Source organism: Nycticebus coucang, chromosome 1 (assembly GCF_027406575.1).
Source record: "Nycticebus coucang isolate mNycCou1 chromosome 1, mNycCou1.pri, whole genome shotgun sequence".
Taxonomy (NCBI): Eukaryota; Metazoa; Chordata; class Mammalia; order Primates; family Lorisidae; genus Nycticebus; species Nycticebus coucang.
In genome coordinates, this window is record NC_069780.1 from 76,860,001 (window position 1) to 76,878,096 (window position 18,096).

Consider the following 18,096-nt stretch of genomic DNA (forward strand, 5'->3'; position numbering starts at 1 on the left):
AAATGTAAGTTAGGAGATTTATAGAGAAACTATTAATTCATTAATATTTTCTTTTCAATGAGACATCCTTCATTGTGGCTCTAAATTCAAAATGAACACATTAGAAATCTAATAGTTATTTTCATTTGGGATGAAAAAGTAAAAAATGTTCTGTGGGTTTTTAGAAAAGGTAAAACGTCAAAATTTATTTCAATTGTTTTTAGTTATACAAAATAATAAAGTTGATGCCTTTGAAAAATTCTATTACTAAAACACCAATTATTTCTAAATAAATACATTTCATACTGTTTAGCTCTTTAAGATATTTTACTACATCAAACTCACTTAAAAAAAACAATGTTTTCATTTTGATAGCAAAAGTACCCTCTGCTATAAAAAGGTATAGCTATCAATAGAAAGAATTCTGATCTCATAAAAATGACCCATGCAACACTTGGCATAATAAGTTACCTAAGGCTTTTTATTTAAATAAATAAATGAATTAAAAAATTGTAAAACGCCTTTTAGGTGGAAAAAATAACATTTAAAACAAATTCAACAAATACATATAATGTCAAGCACTATACCTCGAAGTAATATTCTAATTTATTCAGGATCTGATATTAAAATGATCACATCAAATTTGTATCATTAAAGCACTTTGAAACATTAAAACTCTCAATAGAAGCCTCCTCCACAAACGGGTTTTTAGATAAGGCACCCCAGATCACTGACCCAGTGAAATACATCTTTTCTATGGCCACTCTTGTGCCTGATATCAACTGGACTGGGATTCAAACAAACAAGGTTCCTGTCTTTCTTCTGTCCTTTTGTTCTCAAGTCCTTGACCTACCTTTTTTCCATTGAATACAAAAAAATTATAACCTCAGAAACATAATTCATTATGTGTAAATATTCTTTAAAATAAACATGAGATATATCTACTCTATATTAGCGAATATTTTTACTCAATCAAAAATATCCTATTACAAGTAGATTTCAATTCAAATTTTTAAATTTACATTTCTAAAAATTAAAAAAATTTTCTATTTAGTAAACAATTTCTCAATTTCAGATTTTGATGTCTGCCAGATGTACAAGTTGATTAAAATACAAGTAGAAGCTAATTATATTCTTATATAATATAGAAACAATGTACTATTTTTGCTTTTTGTTGTCTTCTAGAAAGAGTTAATGTGGAAATGAGAAATTAAAACAACTTTTTCTAATGGGAGAATATAAAAGTTTTGTTTATTAATATTACTGAAAAGAGTCAAACATGTTTTTCTAAGATGTGTAGTAAAAACTATTCCATGGGGAATAAATTTTATAATTTGTCTAAGTTCCTTAGTTCTAAAAGATAATTTAATTACTTATTTCTAAAAAGTAGAATAAAAAACAGTATGTTCAGTTTGGCTATTTTAAAAGGAAGTAGACATATTGAATACAATTTTAAAGAAAGTATTTAACCAAGTTTATCATCACAGTCCTGTAATTTGCAACACAGTTTAAAAAAACACATTGAAAAATAAAAAGTATATGTTAAAAAACTCAAAAGTATAAAATAGGAAATATTTTTTAAAATAAAATATTGTATTTTCATACATTTAGCTACAAATACAGCAATTAAAGTACTTTACATTAACTGCCTCCCTTAGTAATTCAATTCTAAATGAATAAATATGTGTAGATGTGAACAAATATTCTCTCACAAAGTAGTTCAGGGAACTGAAATAGCTAGAAAGATCCATCACTGCACACATATTGATTTTCTCTTTTCCCTTTGTTTTAAATTCATAGTAGATGATAAAATATGAAATTAAATTACTCTTTTCTTTATCTAGCCTTAAATATATCCCAAAGTCTAAACCTAGGCCATCTAGAAAAAATCAGTGGCCAAATCCTAAAGGTATCCTTTACCTCACTGCAGAATTTCCCCAGGCTCCATGCTTGTCTGTGAGAATGTTGATAACTTTCTGGATTAGTTGAGTTGCTGTAACATGGTCTCGATATTTTGCAGCTCTTATCAAATGATCACACATTTTCTCATCCTCTCGTTTGTCTGCAGAATACTGCGCACACAATGACTTGGGTAGAAATAAAGAAAGATTTATTAATACATTAAAATAGGTAAAAAACTTAAATGCATTGTGAAATCGTCTTTAGCATGAATCAAAACAACCAAAACTTTAAAGCTACTTTTATATCCTGCATTAACCTAAATTGACTGATGTTTAGTGACCCGCTGTTTCAGTAAAACATCCCCAACAATTTCTCTCTCTGCAATCAGTCATAAGATATACTCAGAAGTGGTAACAACTCAGCAGAGAACTAAACAATGAGAAGTCAAGCATGTAAGATGCAGGGGTCCACCATTACAAACAGCAAGAAGTTAAGTTGTAAAAAACCCAAGAAACAATGAATAAGTAAAGAGAATAATGGTATGAAATGAATTTGAAGAGATAGATAGGGCTGCATCATTTGTATTGCATAGTTGTGGTGAGGAGTTTAGATTTTATTTGAATGTAATAGGATACCAGTGGATGGTTTTAAGCAGTGGAGTGATGTGATTGATTTATATATTAAAATAATCACTATATTTCCTATTTTGAGAATAGATTATAGTGACAAAAGAGAAGAGAAGTGGGGAGACAAGTTGTCATGTCACTGACAAGTCCAGAAAAAAGACAATAGTAGCTTACGAAGGTTAAAGCTAGTTCTCAACACCTTTAGAAAACAAAATAGGTCTTTTAAATCCTAGCTATGCAAGATGTACCAGCAGCACTGGAATCACCTGGGAGCTTATTAAAAATGCAGAATCTCAGGTCCCACCTCAAACCTCTAAATCAGTATTTAGATTTTAATGAGATACTAAGGAGATTTATACGTACATTAAAGTTTGAAATGTACTGTCTTAGCTATCACTAATTCTGCCAAAAAAAAAAAAAAAACTTAGAATTCTCTGGCAATAATCAGATATAAAATAAATTCTAGTTTCTAAAATGTTTATTCCTTTTTTTGGAATTCAGATACTTGTGATGCCATTTTTATGATACTATAGTTAATATACTGCTTATAATAAGAAAACATAAAGATTGTTATAAACTAGATCCTTCATTTTATTCACAAAATCTAGCAGACTCCCCCCCTTAACTTCCAAATGTAAGTTCACAAATACATACACACACACACCCTCTGCTAGACAAGTAACATAAATTTGATGTTGGAACAAATATTACTAGTTTAGTTATGTGATACACATTGTGGTTGCCTGCTTCTCCTACAGTATATCAGTTTGGATAGTTTTTGCCACCCACTATCCCCACCACTTCCCCAGGAACAAAGCAAGGTTCTGATCATGGTAAAGCAGGGGTGTCCAACCTGCCCACAGGCCATATGATGATTTTGTGAGGAATTGTTTTGCTGTTCTGTCATATATCATGAAAAGTATGCACAGACCTTTTTTTTTTCTTTTATTGCTAATCAGTGTTTGTGTATTGCATTGGTCCTGCCAAAGTGTGGCAGAGAAAAAAAAAGGTTAGGCAACCCTGTGGCCTAAACTAATCAGGGTAATAATCACATCCACATTGACCAACTGGCCCAGGGAAAGGCATTTGATGTAATTAGTGCATTAAAGACAAAATTCAGAATTTTTTTTTTTTTTTTTTTTTTGAGACAGGGTGTAGTTCTGTCTTGCAGTCTGGAGTGCAGTGGGCTCATCACAGGTCACTGCAACCTCAAATTCCTGGTCTTGTCCCTTGTCCTCCTGCCTCAGCTTCCTGAGGAGCTGGGACTGCAGGTGCTCCATGCCTGACTAATCTTTCCATTATTTTGTAGAGTCAGTGTCTTGCTCTTGCTCAAGCTGGTCTCAAACTCCTGGCCTTATTTATTCCTCCTGCCTTAGCTTCCCAAAGTGCTAAGATTACAGGAGTGAACCACTGCACCCAGCTGAAATTCAGATTTTTGTTGGATAATTCAAACCTTCTTCTCGTGGTGTAAAAGAGGAAGTGCATAACTACAGGAAGCTCTCTCTGTACTATGAGAGAAGCTGGCCTAAGGATAAAGCCAAAACTTAGAAAGCAGATCTATAAGAATTATAGAATAACAAAGCTTATTCCAGATGGAATCATGAATTTCTGGATCAATCAATACTAATGACCATTGTACCTTTACAGTTTCTAAGAGCCAATAAACTCCCCCTGCTCCTTATGTGCCAGAAGAACAACCAAAAACAACGGGGGGAGGGGCAGGGGTTTCTGCTCCTTACATCAAAAGCAACCCAACAAATACAGTGTTTATGTATATATGTAAAGAATTGGATATTTTAGTCTGTGGAAAATTAGAGTGGACTAAAGTTTGTGTGCAATTTAAATTAGTTTACTATGTAAATTACACATGAACTTTATGTCCACCCTGTACTATGCTATAGAGATCAAAGGTTGAATTTAATAATGGAGGAATTTGAAAAGGTAAGTTATTACTGGGTAGGAATAGTGGGAACTATTAGCAAAGCAAGGCAGAAAAACATGAATCATTTTCAGGGAGGAGAAATAATATAGTTTGAACCAAGTGCAAAATACAGGTAGAAAAAGCAAAAAATTGAAGAAATTTTGGAATGCAGAATGAGGACAGAAAACATATCACTAAGAATCATAAGATTGGGAAGCAAGATAAAAACCAGATGACAGTACCCTGGCTAAAATGTCCTGCTAGTCTTAAGCAACTAACAAATCTCTTTAAGTCTAAATGTCCTCATCTGCAAAATTGGGAGATTACAATATCTCTAAGAATTTTTCAAATAGATGATGTTGGGCAACTGCTATAAGAGTGCTTGAGAATACCTCTATATAACCTCTAAGTGATGTATCCTGGTAAAAATAAATTATTTATTTATTCTAAACATTGATGTGAAAAGAATAAGTCATATTAAGAATTAATTTGTAAGAAATTTGTAAGAAATGTCATGTACTTTTTTAAAAGACTGAGCTAAACATACTACAAAAGAGTTAAGTTTGTCAAAAACATGATTTGAGCATAAGAAAAAAAAAAGTTAAAAAAATATCTGAAGGGGGAAAGCAGAAAGAGGGACGGAGGGAGGGGGGTGGGGCCTTGGTGTGTGTCACACTTTATGGGGGCAAGACATGACTGCAAAAGGGACTTTAGGGACTTTACCTAACAATTGCAATCAGTGTAACCTGGCTTATTGTACCCTCAATGAATCCCCAACAATAAAAAAAAAAAAAAAAAAGAAACATAAAAAAAAAAAATATCTGAAGGGACAAGAGTTTAACTAAGGAATTATTCTGTTGTAACAAAAATGACAATACATATGTGATATTTGCAGATACTCATTCAAGACCTAAGAAGCATTTGTTATGTTACTTCAAATCTAACCCAACCACAAACTGAAATGAACATGAATAGTACCAAACGGCTGCAGACATTTCCAGAATTTTATACCTTCACATGGTCTACTACATAAGTATCTCCCCTTCTCTAATTTTACTTGATATGGGGAAATTCAAATTATTGACGAAATTTAGAAAATCATTGGTTTTGGTACTCTCATGAGACATCACATACCTTCATATTAAACAGTACTGAAAGTATCAAAAAAGACATTTTTGAACAGCCCTTTACTTTATTAATATTAAAATAATTTAGCTTATCAAATTACATTTCACAAACATTTCATAAATTATTAAAGTTTTCTTTAAAAAGCATAATTCTAAGAACACGGGCTCAAGGTAAGCTAAATAGTAAATTGGTTTAAAGTGTTCTTTAATGGATCCTCCTTTACAATTTCAACAGCAACTTTTCGTATGTGACATAAAATCTATAGATATAAATCACATTAAAGGGCTTTTCTTTCCTGATTATCAATCTCTGTCTCTTTGTGGTCTTAGAGTCACATCTGACTTTAAAACATGATAAAAGAAAACCAAGCAAGAATGTTTTTGTAAAGATATAAGAAACTTGCATATTCTGTATTTTTAAAAATTGCTATATAATTTGAAAAGGTTCTTTTTAAAAACTAATACTAAATTCTGTGTATGATATTTCATTCAAAGTACAGATGAGGAATAGCTACCTCTGGATCAAATATGTGTTATTTATCCATGGTTCACATTTGTGTATATTTGTGTGCTTATGTTCAGAAGTTGAGTGGAAGTATCTCAAGGGACTCTACCAAAAAAATGCCATTTACCGATAAAGGGTCAGATCTCAAATGTTCATTCAACTTTATTTTCGGCAACATTTCTTTACCTTACATCAACTTTTTTGTTTTCCTATTTTGTGCACCATATAAACTAGATAACATAACATCATAACATGACCACAAAAGTATCTGAATCTAAAATAAAAGGAAAAAAAATCTTGAGAACTGAGAATTCAGTTGTATTTGGTTACTGCTAAAGAAACCTAAGATTTATTACTGTAGAATTCATAAATTAAATATAAGATATTCTTTCTTAAAGGAAATTCAGTCACTTGCAGTGAAAAGATAAAGTGATTATTTTGGCTTCTTAAATGTAAATGAATAGAAATAATATCATATTTAATATTTCCTTCCAGATGTCATGGCTCTATCTAACTTTACTATTCATCTTCTGCATAAAAGTACAGAGAGGACTGAACTTAAGTAGACTGCTCTATTTCCTCTTGTCATTGATCTGACTACCCTTCTTCTTAGCAAGGCTTTTTCCTTTATTATTCCCCATTATAAATTGCTGGCATTTTTCCAAGGCTTTCTCAAATGCCTCTTGGTAATATCATTCAGAACCCACATAATTTCTTATCATTAATGTAGGACTACCTTTCAAATTTTTATTATTGATACACCTGTTTTCCTAAACTCTGAGCCTATATTTCTATCTGTAGGATAATCTCCACTTGTCCAATAAGCACCTAAAATTTTAAATGTACGAAATTATACCAACCATCTTCCTTTTTGTTTTTTGTTTGGTTTTTTTTTTTTTTTTTTTTTTTTTTTTGGAGACAGAGTCTCACGTTGTTGCACTTGCCCTGGGTACAGTGCCATGGCATTGCAACTCACAACAACCTCAAACTCCTGGGCTCAAGCTATCCTCTTGCCTCAGCTTCCCAAGTAGCTGGGACTACAGGCGCCCGCCACAATGCCCAGCTTTCTGTAGAGACAGAGTCTCGCTGTTTGCTAAGGCTGGTCTCAAACTCACAAGCTCAAGCAATCCACCTGCTTCAACTTTTCAGAGTGCTAGGATGACAGGCGTGAGCCACGACGCCCAGCTTAAACCTATCCTCTTCATATTAAATACACTACTACACTTCAGAAGGAAAGCTTTTCTATTTGCTGTTATTTGTGACTTCTCAATTTTCCTAACTTCATATCCCATTCATTCCATTTTTGTAAACCTCCTTAATCACTCTTCTCAATGCTTTCACACATAATAAAGTTCACAACTCAGCTTTGAAATAATCTTTTAATTGGACTCTCATAAACAGTTCCAGAGTTATTTTATTTCTAGAAGAACTTATTTTGGTATAGCATAGATAAGATTTTTCCTTCTCTCTTAACCCCCCCCCCCATTTTAGCAAAGATATATTTTTATACCTTACTCCCCAAAAATGACTTGGCTACCTAAAATATTGAAAATACAGAACCAAATTTTATTAGCAAGAACTTGTGACCTTTAATTTAGTAATATGGTACATTATCTTTTATCATACCTGCTATTCATCCTGTATTTCCAACACAGGAAATATATGCTACATGCCAACTTTTATAAGGGCAGGGAAATGTATTTTTCTTATTGCTTTCTTTAAAAAGTCTATTGCAGTGAAAGCTAGGACCAGAAGGACAAACTACTAGAGACAAGGATGCTATATAAAGAAAGACTTAGAAATAGAGAGTTCCTTTTAATTCATTGGCTAAATACATAGAATAAAACCAGATCTTAAAAAAATCAAAATGATTAAAAATTAAACAATTCACCTCCACATAACTAGGGATAAAAGATGAAATCACAAGGACAATTACAATAACTTGTGCAATCAGCTAAAGCAGTATTTAAGAAGATTTATAGCTTTGGCTCAGTGCCTGTAGCTCAGTAGTTAGGGCACCAGCCACATACACCGAGGCAGATGGATTCAAACCCAGATAGGGCCTACTAAACAACAATGACAACTGCAACAACAACAAAAATAGCTGGGCATTGTGGCGGGTGCTACTTGGGATGCTAAGGCAAGAGAATCGCCTCAGCCCAAGACTTAGAGGTTGCTGTGAGCTGTGACACAACAGCACTCTACCAAGGGTGACATAGTGAGAGTCGGTCTTCAAAAAAAAAAAAAAAAATTATAGCTTTAAATGTATTAGAAGAGAATGCTGATATCAATTACCCAATTTCTAACTAAAATCAATTACATAAATTCTTTGAAAGCATAAATGAAACCACAAAAAAAAAGAAGAAGAAGAGTAAGGATACAATAAAGTCTAAATTTAAAAAATCAATAAAAAAAGAGAAAAATCAAAAAATCATCAGCTGGCTCCTTGACGGTATTAACAAAATTAACAAATATTTAGCCAGAATGTTTAAAAACAAAAATGAGAGAGACATACGTTGCCAATATCATACATTAAAGTAGGACATTTTATTACATATCCTTTGGACATTAAAAGATAATAGGAAAATATCCTATAGACATTAAAAGATAGATAATAAGAAAAATACTATGCACAATGTATGCCACTTCACTCAATGACTTAGATGAAATACAAAAACTTTGATATATACAAACTAACAAAACTGACTCTCAAGAAGAAAATAAAAAATGTGATTGGATCTATATCTATTAAAGAAATTAAATCAACTAAAATCTTACCATCAGGCCCAGATGACTGCATTGATAAATTCTATCAAACATTTAAGAAGAAATAATACAAATCTTAAACTCTTTCAGATGATATAAAACTAAGGCATATATTACAGTCAGTTTTACATTACAAGAACAGGAAAATAGAAGCCAATTTAATTTGTGTAACGAACAAATTATTGACTTGTGCAAGGTCCTTCACAAAATAAAGCATTCACCTATGTAAGCAGTTCCCAAGTTACAAATGAGATAGGTATTTATCATAAGAACAAACCAACAGAACCTAAGTAAGTTGGCACAAGTACATTTACCCACCAATACCTGTAACAATTTCCATTTGTAGGTGGAAGTCACATGTCAGTCAAATGTGTGTTACTCGGGGACTTACTGTAATAGCCTCTGTTTGTAAATATGACTTGTATGTAAGTCAGAGGTTTGTAACTTGGGGACTGCCTATACATAAAATTGCTTATATGTCATGATAAGGTGGAATTTATCTATAAATACAAGGTTAATTTAATATTTCAAAATCAATAAATACATTGATCATATAACAGAAAAAGGAAAAAATACAATCTAAATACATTTAAAAAAAATTATTTCATAATATTTGATGCTGCTTAATAATAAAAACCCTCTACAAACAAGGAATAGAAAGAGACAATCTCAACCTTTAGAAGGACATCTATGAAAATTATTCAACTAAAACAGGAGAAAAGAGTGGTATGTGCTCTCATGACTTCATTCAATACTGTAAAGAAGGTTTTCCCCCATTCAATGAGACAAAAATAAGAAACTAAAAACAGACAGTCTGGAAAGGAAGTAATTTAGTCTTGATTTATAGATGATACACTCATGTGAAAAATTCCTAAGGATTCTGGGAAAACTACTGGAGCTTATAAGTGAGTCTAGCAAGTTTTTAGATATAAGGACAACATACTAAAGTCAATTGTAGTTTGATAAATTGGCCAAAATAAACTCAAAAATAAAATAAAATAAACATGAAAAATATGAAATACATAGCATATATTAAGATTTTTATAGATCTATACAAAACAAAAACCATAGAACATTGCTAAGAGAAATTAAACAAAATAAATGAAGAAATATATAATGTTTATATAAATTTTAAAATTCTGTATTTTTGAAATGTCTTACTCTCAACACATTGATTTTATATATTAAACACAATCTAAGTAAAAATTTTATTAGGAGTTTTTATGAATACTGACAAGCTGATTCTAATTTAAAAAAGAGAATAATAATAATAGCAAAACAATTTACAAAAGAAAAACAAACTGGTAGGACTTCACACTCATTCAACCATACTATGAAACTGGAAATCAAAAGCATTTAGGTTACTAACGGAAGAAAGAATATTTTCCAACAACTTGTGCTGAAACACATGGTATCTACATGAAAAAAAACTTTTTCTTTCACCTCATATCATACAAAATTTATTTGATTAAAATGAATCGAAGGCATGGATATAAAAGCTATAACATTTTCTGAAAAAAAAATAAAGCAGAAATTCTCAAAGATCTTAGGATAAGCAGTGTTCTCAGACTGACACTATACAATAAAAGTAAAAGAAATCACAAGCATAAAAAAACGTTGACAAATTAAACTTCACCAGTATGTCTAACAACTGCTCTTTCAAAGGCTCCACTTATAAAATGAAAAGACAAGCCACAAATTAGGAAAAAATATTCATCATACATATAACTGACAAACGACTTCTTTACAGGATATATAAAGAACTCTTACAACTCAGACCAACAATCCAATTTAAAATAATATGTGAAAGATTTGGGCACTTCGCACAAGATATACAAATGGCTAATTAGCACACTAGCAGAAATGAAAATAAAAATCACAATAAGCTATTGCTATATGTCTACTACAAAAGTGGAAATTAAAAAGTCCAGCACTACCAAGTACTGACAAGGATATGGAACAACTGGAACTCTCTCTCACACCTACCTTGCTGGTTGAAGCATAAAATCTACAACTACTTGAAATATGAAAACAGTTTGGCAGTTTATTGGAAGCTATACTACAGCACCTAACAATTCCACTCCTAAGAATTTTCTCAAAATGAGTAAGAACATATTTCTAGGAAAATAATTTGTACATAAATGCCCACAGTACTTTTAGTCATAAGAACCACATGCTGGAAACAACCCAATATCTACCTGCATATAACTGAATGAAAAAAGTAATACCACATAATAATGAGAAGAAAACAAGTACTATACACAATAATATAGATGAACATGAGAAAGTTTATGCAGACCAAAATAAACCCAGACATTACAGTACCCACTGAATGATTCCATTTATATGAAATTGTGTAACAGGCAGAACTATCCATAATGACAGAAATCAGATCACTAGTTTTCTAGTATGAACTGACCACCATGGATCACAACAGAATTACCCAGAATGACAGAAATTTTCTGTATCTTAATTGTAACAATTATACAGGTATATATGTGTGTCTAAACTCATCAAACTATATACTTCAAATTGATGTATTTTAATTTATATAAACTATATTTCAGTATAGTTTATTTAAGGAGTTTTAAAAAACTCAATAGGCAAGGTACAGACAGGGAGAAAGTTTAAATACTTATATAAAAAAATGAGCTCCTGGACCGATAGATACAAACTCATATTTTCAACAAATCAATAAGACAGATAATTAGTATTAAACTGAATGAGAGAGGAATAAGTACTTCACATAAATAAGAAATAGATAATAAATAAAAAGCAGAACAACTAAATAGCTTCATTAAAGAAAAATTAAAACATTACTACAATGTCAAAATAAACACCACTGATAAATTGTTGATGAGAATGTGGAATGAAAATAGCCATACAATGAAACTGAAAATGATACACACTTTCGTAAGATAGTGTCGTAACATTTGCTACAACTGAAAATCTGAATTATTTTGTAGTCAAGTAACTCCACTATACAGAAATGCATGAGGATGTACACCAAACAACACGCAAAATGTTCAAGGCAGCAACATTCAAAATGGCTAAACACTGAAAATATCTCAAATGCCCATCAAACAAAAGAGAGTATAAAAAACTCATGGTCTACATATACTTAATAACTAAAAACTGGAAATAATCCAATTGTCATCAACAGAAGAGATTATGAAACACAAAATGGGGGGCCAGGCAAAGTGGCTCATGCCTGTAATCCCAGCACCTGGGAGGCCGAGGCAGGTGGATTGCCTGAGCTCATGACTAGCCTGAGCAAGAGCCAGACCCCATCTCAAAAATAACAGCCAGTCATTGTGGTGGGTGTCAGTAGTCCCAGCTACTTGGGAGACTGAGGTAAGAAAATTGCTTAAGCCCAAGAGTTTGAGGTTGCTGTGAGCTGTGACACCATAGCATTCAACCGAGGGTTACAAAGTGAGACTTTGTCTCAAACACACACACACACGTGGAATACTATATAGTACTAAAAAGGAAAATATAAGATTTTTATAAATGTAATGTTGAATTGTAAGTACCAGAACAAAACACATACTTTATAATTCCATTTATATAAAGGTCAAAAATTGGTACAGAAATTATAGAGCTAAAAGAAATAAGTTTTGAAAGGAAACCAAAGGCCAATGAATCATTCCATAAAAATCAGAACTGGTTATCTTAAAGGGGCAAGAAGGGGTTCTGAGTGTAAAGCTAGAGGGCTTCTCACAAACCTTCTTTTCAGTACCTGCCCACCCCCAAAAGAGTAAATGAATGATGTCATATACATACACACACACACATACTATTTTTAGAGTAAAGTTTTCAGGATAATATGTTTTATGAGAAACAGGTTATAAAGCAAATTTTCATTTACTTTCCAAAGTATTGTGAAATAAAAATAGATTACACTTAAAATTTTCAAGGCTAAAATCTCAAAACTATTGCATAAACCTTTTTCATAATTTACTTAGATTTATGTTAATTAAATAACTTAAGTGTTTTCTTTTATAAGTTTCATATTTACAGATTTTTAAAGAAATATAATTGCAGTTCGGCTCCCATAGCTCAGTGAGTAGGGCATCGGTCACATACACTGAAGCTCAGCCGGGCCTGCTAAATAATAGCAACGTCAATCAAAAAATAGCTGGCATTGTGGCAGGTGCCTGTAGTCCCAGCTACTCAGAAGTCTGATGCAAGAGAATTGCGTAAGCCCAAGAGTTTGAGGTTGCTATGAGCTGTGATGCCACAACACACTACCCAGGGCGACAGTATAAAACTCTGTCTCAAAAAAAAAAAAGTTTGCTCTTAAAAATAAATCAAAGAATAATGACATATGAAATAAAATGACATTGCTCTCTTCTACCTCTTTGTTGGAAAGTCACTGCTTAGAATAAAATGCCATTCTTGTACAAATGCAATTGAATTACACATCATTCCATGTCAGTACCTTCTTTCTTTTACATGGCCACAGATTATTATATTTTTAGATAACCAAACATTACTTCTCCTAACACTTTTAAGTACACTATTTCATGTATCAGTCTGTCTTAAAACGACTTGTACTATAAATTATGTGTCTCATTGGAAACAATTTAAAAGGGAAATCACCTAAGGGACAACAAATGAAGAAGCTTCTCAACATTTCACTTTTGGAGGTCTTTATACTTGATCTCTTACCATAGATTTAAAGTCTGATCTTAAGAAAAAAAGCTATCTATAGAAACCTTAGAAAGATTCCTGAGAAAGGCTTTGAAAAATGAAAGCTTAAAAATCTCAACAGCAAACAAAAGTCAACCAATGACAATGTGTGACAGCCACCTTTAATTCTGAAGTGATTCCTCTGTCATGCAACGCCTCAAAGTATTGATTTCTCTCAGCATGAAAAAGCCTAAGCCAATGAAACAGATATAGCAGTGTCATCCCCCTCCTGCCCCCATAATAGCATTCAAGGTTAAAACAGACAGAACACTTATCAAAGTATCTCTTTCATTTCTTCTTGTTTGAAAGAACTGGATACAATGTGTTGGATTCTTATCTCTACAAATTGCAATCCTTAAACAATATTTTTAAATGATTTCAAGATATTAATCTTTAATAGGCTCTAATTTTTAATTTAGACTTTTGAAATAAACAATTTGTTTCCAAATGCTTCTATATTTCTAAAAACAAGCCAATGCTAAGAAGGCTAGTACATCTAAAAGGCTAGTATTGCACATCAAACCCACACAATGGATTATTACTAAATTAACAACAATGAAAGCCAGAAATTAGGTAAATACCTAAACACCTTTCAAAAAGACAAGTTGAATCCTTCAACAATGCCTGCATATATCATTTATCTGCATGGTAAATAAAGTAAAATGTGGCTGGTATTTGGCTCAATAAAATTAACTTGAAATTTAAACAACAGAGTTGAAACCAAATAATTATATTTAAAAACCATAATAAGAGACAAAAATACAGTCAGCCTTCTATATACACAGGTTCCTCATCTGCAGATTCTACCAATTTTCTGAATATCTTCACATGATATTGTGTATACATGATTAAAGAGATATAAAATTAACACGGTTTAATTTCTTAAGCTTTACTTTATGGTAATCTATGAAAGAGTTGGATGTTCCTAAGCAAATGCCAGAGCCTTTTAAATCAATATATCTACGTAATCAGTAGATTATTCAAAACCAGAGTCTTTTACTTGTATTAGTAAGGTCTCTAATACTTAAATGATTACATATATTTACTACTAAAAATACGTAAATCTTATACTTAAATTTCAAATAAAAGGAGCTCAAGAACAAGCAGGAGGGCCAGATGCAGTCACTCATTCCTATAATCCTAGCACTCCAAGGCAGGTGGATTGCTTGAGCTCACAGGTTCGAGACCAGCCTGAGCAAGAGCGAGGCTTTACTGCTAAAAATAGCCAGGCTTGTGAAGGGCACCTGTAGTCCCAGCTACACGGAGGCTGAGATAAGAGAATTGCTTGAGCCCAAGAGTTTGAGGTTGCTATGAGCTATGACACCATGGCACTCTACCAAAGGTGACAAAGTGAGACTCTGTCTCAAAAAAAAAAAAAAAAAAACAAGCAGGAAAACCAGAAAAAAAAAGCAATTAATTCAAATCATACAAAACCCAAAATTAACATTATAATTAAAAACACCAATTCTAAAGCCAGATAACTTGGGTTTTAACTCATGGCTCTGACATATTCATGCTTGGGAAGTTATTTAAAACCTGCGCCTCAAGGCGGCGCCTGTGGCTCAAAGGAGTAGGGCGCCAGCCCCATATGACAGAGGTGGTGATTTCAAACCCAGCCCCGGCCAAAAACTGCACAAAAAAAAACTTTAAAACCTGTGTCTCAGTTTCCTCATATAAAAAAGGAGATAATACGATACGCTTTTTAGAAGGATCAAATAAGAATGACGTAGAATGATTAGAATGTTGCCAGTCATAAAGTAGTAATACCTAAATTTATCCATAGGCTTAGTTGTGATGCTACCAAAACATACAGCAACCAGTCCCTTTTTTCTAGGAGCTTAGTATCCTTGAGTAAAAAAAATCGTAAGATTAACTGCTCAGAGACATATATGCAGTAAGTTTGGTACAAGTGAAAAAGAAAGAACTCTTAAGAATCAGGGCCAGTTTCACAGAAGAATTGAAAATTAAGTAGCTGTGCACCAAGAGAAGATTCATGAAGGACAAAATAAAATAGAACTATAGCAAAATAAAGAGTCGGAAATACACAACAGAATAAAACATGCAATACCCAGAGCCCTCTCTTTGTAAATATCCTGATACCTATTTATATTTTCCTTAGGTATCTAAAGTATTTTTATCAATTACCTTCATTAAAGAATTATTCCTCAAAAGTTTATATAAATCACCTAGTATATAACATATTACAGTAGTAAGCTGACCAGCTAAGGGACTGTAAAAAAACTGGTCAACAGTTGTCACCATAAGGAATTAGTCCTACTATGCTGATATCTACATGAAGTGCATATCTGGTCTATAAAAATTAGGTCAATTTAAGGAAGTGGTCATGTAGGGAAGTGGTCAAGTATGGAGGTTCTACTATAATGAAATTTGTATTTTTCAGCTGAATATTGTTATGTTGCTATAATTTCTTTAATTCATGTACATATGTATTGTGAACATGGGCCATTTCAAAACAATACATCTGAATATCAACCAGGTTTCAAGTACTGTTTCTCCAACTACCTGTAGTGAAAGACCAATTTCTATTTTCTACCTTTTTAAACATATTGAACCCTGGTGCTATTTAAAAACAACCTGACATTGTCATACATTTAAGCTGTAGAAGTTTCTAAATACTTAAATTTCTATACCTACCTCTTCCTGGATTGCTAACATGTAGTATGGTCAGTAGACCACATCTAAGTGACACTGGTATAAAAGATAAGTGTAAGGGGCTCAGCGCCTATAGCTCAGTGGCTGGGGCGCCAGCCACATGCACTGGGGCTAGCAGGTTCAAACCCAGCCCCGGCCTGCTAAACAACAATGACAACACCACCACCAACAAAAAACAGCCGAGCATTGTGGTGGGCACCTGTAGTCCTAGCTACTTGGGAGGCTGAGGCAAGAGAATCACTTAAGCCCAAGAGTTTGAGGTTGCTGTGAGCCATGACACCATAGCCCTCTACCCAGGGCGACATAATGAGACTCTGTCTCAAAAAAACAAAAAAGATAAGTAGAAGGAAACTATTTTTATCAACTCAAGTATGGCCATCTTATTTTGAATGATAAAATACTTGATTTGTAAAATAATATACTTTGTAATATAAAATATTTGATCTTATATTCAGTGCTTTACTTTGAATTAATGAAATCATAAATAACAATAGCTAATATTCTAACTTCACATGAGAACAGTCTAAGTTATAAACAAATGTTATATAAAATACACTATGAAGATTTTCAATTACCTTAGTTTGTTATTTATGTATATTTTAAAGTCTATTAAGAAAGGCAAGTTTTACAAATAGAACTTTACCCTAGAAGTAAGAACAATGTAACCTAAATATTGCACCCTCATATTAATTTGAATAAAGTTTAAACAAAGAAAAGACTATTTTGACACTAATACATGATCTGATCAGTTGTTAAGATAATCAGGAGATATCATGAATTGAAAGTTAAACAGAAGCTTGATATATTTGAGGCATACATTCACACATTTCCTTGGAAGGAGTTTTCAATAGCATGAAGAGGTATGGTTTTCTCTCAGGAGGCTGAGGCTAGAGAATCGCCTAAGCCCAGGAGTTGGAGGTTGCTGTGAGCTCTGTGACACCACGGCACACCGAGGGGCGATAAAGTGAGACTCTGTCTCTACAAAAAAAAAGGAAAGAAAAAAGAGGTATGGTTTCTATTAAGTTCACTGTGTAAGACTACACTGAGAAGATAATGAAGAAAAGGCCAGGCACAGTGGCTTACCCATATAATCCTACCACTCTGGAAGGCTGAGGCAGGTGGACTGCTTGAGCTCAAATGTTAGAAACCAGCCTAAGCCAGAAGAGATCCTGTCTTTACTAAAAATAGAAAAAACTAGCCAGGCATTGCCATGGGTGCCTACACTCCCAGCTACGTGGGGGGCTGAGGCAAGAGGATTGTTTGAGTTCTTACAAGAGTACATGTTAAATTTACTAAGTGTAGAATATAAATGTCTTAACACAATAACTAAGAAAATGCAGTGAAGGCTATGTTAACCAGTTTGATGAAAGTATTTCAAATTGTATATAAAACCAGCACATTGTACCCCATGACTGCATCAATGTGCACAACTATGATTTAATTTAAAAAAAAAAAAGGAGTTTGAGATTTTGGGTGGCACCTGTGGCTCAGGAGTAGGGCGCCGGCCCCATATACCAAGGGTGGATATACCGGCCCCAGCCAAACTGCAAAAACAACAAGAAAAAAATAGCTGGTACCATGTCAGATGCCAGCTACGCAAAAAACTGAGGCAAGAGAATTACCTAAGCCCAGGTGTTGGAGGTTGCCGTGAGCTGTGACGTCACAGCACTCTACCAAGGAGGATAAAGTGAGACTCTGTCTCTTAAAAAAAAAAAAAGAGTGAGATTTTTGTGAGCTATGATGATGCTATGGCACTCTATCCAGGTCAACAGACACTTTAATAATAATACTAATAATAATAATAAAGAAAAAAACATTCTCTAGTTTGGACTTAATTTTGAGGTCAAATTTACCTACATTATAACTTATTTTTTCTAGCTTCCTTGCTTGAACAGAAATACAATA

At 33.0% G+C, this 18,096-nt stretch overlaps 1 protein-coding gene across 3 annotated transcripts in view; it reads right to left on the minus strand.

Annotated features, from left to right (window-relative positions):
• LRBA (LPS responsive beige-like anchor protein) overlaps nt 1-18,096 on the minus strand; it is a 791,645-nt gene that overhangs the window by 430,254 nt on the left and 343,295 nt on the right. For all 3 annotated transcript variants that reach the window (XM_053582486.1, XM_053582498.1, XM_053582475.1), the window contains exon 37: nt 1,900-2,066. In XM_053582486.1, the coding sequence (XP_053438461.1) occupies nt 1,900-2,066 (167 nt within the window). The remainder of the gene's footprint in view (nt 1-1,899; nt 2,067-18,096) is intronic.